The following is a 3,404-nucleotide window of genomic DNA, read 5'->3' on the forward strand; positions in this document are numbered from 1 at the left end:
ATATATATATATATATAAATTATATATATAATAATATATATAAATTGAATCAAAGTATAACAGAATATAAATAAAATTGCTTTCAGTTATATATAAACACATTAGCAAATTACATGGAGTTGTACATTATTATTATGGAATAGAGAGTAAAAGATTATGCAGTACTTACATTAGTCATGAAGGCAAATACAAATTATATATATTGATAGGTTTGTACATAAATTATTGCTCCCGCTCGTATTATTCCGGTCTTACTCCGGTGATCTTCGCCGACCGGCAATACGAGCGGGGACGCTGCGATCGGCGATACTCGGTGGAGTTCGTGTACCTTCGGCGGAATGACTGTCACTTGCGAATTATACTTTGATTTAAGTGTGAGCGCACCGTGTCCTCATCATTGTCATCAGCACAGGGCCGATGTAGTGATTTTCGGCCGGATGTTCAGCCGAGATCGATGTATGTATTGATACATAGTTATCTATCAATATTAATAAATACCTATATACAACAATCTTATATAGTTTGACATTAAGCTGCCTCAATAGTACTATTGCCATTCTCTGTTTTTACTTATACTGACTGCCTTTTCTCGTTATTAACTAATGTATTGGTTTGGATACATGACTCTTCATTACATCGTCTGTTATTTGACAAATATAATATGGTTGCGTTATACTATCTTATTGTAACTGGAAGGTGAGATGATCCTCATAATATGTTAATCTAATTTTGATAGATGAGATAGTTATGTATTTCTGCGGCTGATGAGGACTAAGTATAGTTGAAACGTACCATTGAAACTTATTATCGAAAATTATAATTGCGAATAATAAATATTACTTTGTTACACTTAATTATAGCTCATTGAATTTGTTGACCTGGATTTGCTATTTATTAATCAATCAAAATTTAAAATGTTTAAATATTAAATATACATGCTTAAAATTCTTTTTCCATTTACTAGTAAACAAATAAAACATGAATGCTTTAATCCATTAATTTTTATAATTCGGATGTTTGTACAAGATCACAGTGTACGCATGAAAAGCTGCTTTATTTATATTGAATGCGTCGTGCGCCGGTGAAAATTTTGTTATCTCATTTTAGCATTCGTCTCACTTATGCGCGTATCAGTTTTCCGCGCTCCATAATCGTGCACGAACATCCTTTTATTTAAAACGTCTACTTATGTATAACATCTCTTTTATCAGAAGCGTTGCATTGCAATAATAATTGATTGTTTAAACTAATTCTAATATGCTACATTTACATTTCAGATTGCGGTGAATGGAGAGCATTTCTGTGCCTTTTACTACAGATTGCCTCTTGATGATGTAACAGCTCTCGAAGTTAATGGGACCATCCAAGATGTCAGGATTCGGCAACATAATCTATTTGTATATCCAGATCCTAATATTTCTAGACCATCTCGAATATTGGTCTTGACAACTGAAGAACCACTTGTGGATTTTCTAGTAAATTTAACATTTTACTTATGTAAAAGTTGAAAGACCAATACATAAGGTCCTAGTAAGAGAACCTGTTAAGAGAAAGAATCCTTTTATTGCATAGTGTCCTCTGCAAAGAAAACCTTTTTCGCACTGTTTTTGTATATTTTTAATATTTTTATAATAATTCTTATATTATTTAATAGTTTCTATTTTTTTGTGGAGCTCGATCAAAATTTCGATTTTGGTTTTGGTCAGTTTTGATAAAAAATCAGAGTTTCGGCCAAAATTAAGAGAAAATTTCGGTAAGTAAACCGAAACTGTATAAATTGCAACGCAATTATACAGCCGGCAAGCATTCGAAAAACTATATGTTATCATCAGGGTTGGCAAGTAACGTGTTAGAGTCACTCTAGTATGAGTCGAGATGTAAGCGGTACTTTTCGTGATTAATGCCGCCATGTTCATTTAATATGTTAGTGCCATTTGTAGTGCATCGAAGTGAGCAGGAGATAGGAGCGAGACGGAACATATGGTGCTGCACACACTAATGTTGTACCCCATTAGTAATGTGTATATGTACAGTTCGTAGCGAGAATGTCTGGAGTTCGATTTTAGGACTCCACGTTTCATTCTTAATTATTTTTACATTCATGATTATTAAAAACTGATACAACTGGATATTACGTTTAAGCAATTATAAATGTATCGTAGTATTTGTGAATTGTATTTTAATAACTGGCCGGATGTAACCTCAGTTTTAATCAGTAAAATCGCTCTTTATCAAATAACCGAGTGATTAAGTTGAAGACATTTTAGTATTTCTCTATTCGGAGAAAGATGGTAAAAGTTTTTCAAGAATCTTCGAAATACTCTAAAGCTTAATTGAAAGGAAATGGACCGAAGCTTTCAATATACGAGATAGGTTGTAGTTTTGAAAAATTATAATTGCCTTTACTTGCCAATAAAAAAATATACTTTGTAAGTTGTTTTTCTTACATAGATAATAATATAAATAAGCGAATAAGATAGTCAACGATAGATTGTTTGTGCGAGAAGTGTTTTATTAGAGACAAGAAGAGAAAGATAACTTGCAAGCAATAAATTTTTTAGACAATGTTTAAGGAAACTTTAGCGCGCAGGGCGAACGCGGCCGGTATAAACAATTGATTTTTCTTGTACCAGATTTAGCAACAAAATCGGAAATAGGTATATTTCAATAGCATACATTACAAGGAACATTTTAATACCTAAAACTTGCGAGCAATAAATTGTTTAAACAACTCTTTGAGTGAATAAAGTGTTCGGCGCGGGCGCCGATGCTGATAAACTAGTTATTTTTCATGTGTTAAAAGTTAGTAACAAAATCAAAAATGGACATATTTTGATAGTATATGCTACGAGAAATATTTTGGTACCAAAACATGTGAGTAACTAACTCTGTACATATATTTTTTAATCATGACACTGCTACACGTGACGATGCAGTTTTCATTATTTATCGATATTTGTTTAATGTAATTTTTTTGATATTTCTTTGCACTATTTTGGAACAACAAAAAGGCAACAAAATCTGATTTTTTTTTATATTGCAACTTGCCATTAAGCTGGACCCACCCATTTTTTTTTACTGCTAAACGGTTAAAGCAACAAAATTCGCTCTAAAACAAAATAGCACTAAATTTTTGACTATGTCCGAACCCAATTTGCGCTGATGGGAGGCTTAATAGGAGTCGATTTATGATTGCTAACGTAATCCGGTCGTATCAGATTTTAACAATCATATATGTAAAAATAACTAAGGACAAAACGTGAAAACTCCTAAAATCGGACTACAGGAATGCCTGCTACGAACTGAACGTATATGCACTATAAATGGCGGAACCAATCAGAAAATAAAAACGCTTGACTCTCTCCCCCCTCTCTCTCTCTCTCTCTCTCTCTCTCTCTCTCTCT

At 32.8% G+C, this 3,404-nt stretch overlaps 1 protein-coding gene across 4 annotated transcripts in view; it reads left to right on the top strand.

Annotated features, from left to right (window-relative positions):
- The window catches only part of LOC108751579 (galectin-9-like), a 186,522-nt gene that overhangs the window by 125,520 nt on the left and 57,598 nt on the right, over window positions 1-3,404 (top strand). For all 4 annotated transcript variants that reach the window (XM_018491823.1, XM_018491822.1, XM_018491826.1 and 1 more), the window contains one exon: window positions 1,278-1,475. In XM_018491823.1, the coding sequence (XP_018347325.1) occupies window positions 1,278-1,475 (198 nt within the window). The remainder of the gene's footprint in view (window positions 1-1,277; window positions 1,476-3,404) is intronic.

This window comes from Trachymyrmex septentrionalis, unplaced genomic scaffold (genome assembly GCF_001594115.1).
Source record: "Trachymyrmex septentrionalis isolate Tsep2-gDNA-1 unplaced genomic scaffold, Tsep1.0 scaffold5, whole genome shotgun sequence".
NCBI classification, from domain to species: Eukaryota; Metazoa; Arthropoda; class Insecta; order Hymenoptera; family Formicidae; genus Trachymyrmex; species Trachymyrmex septentrionalis.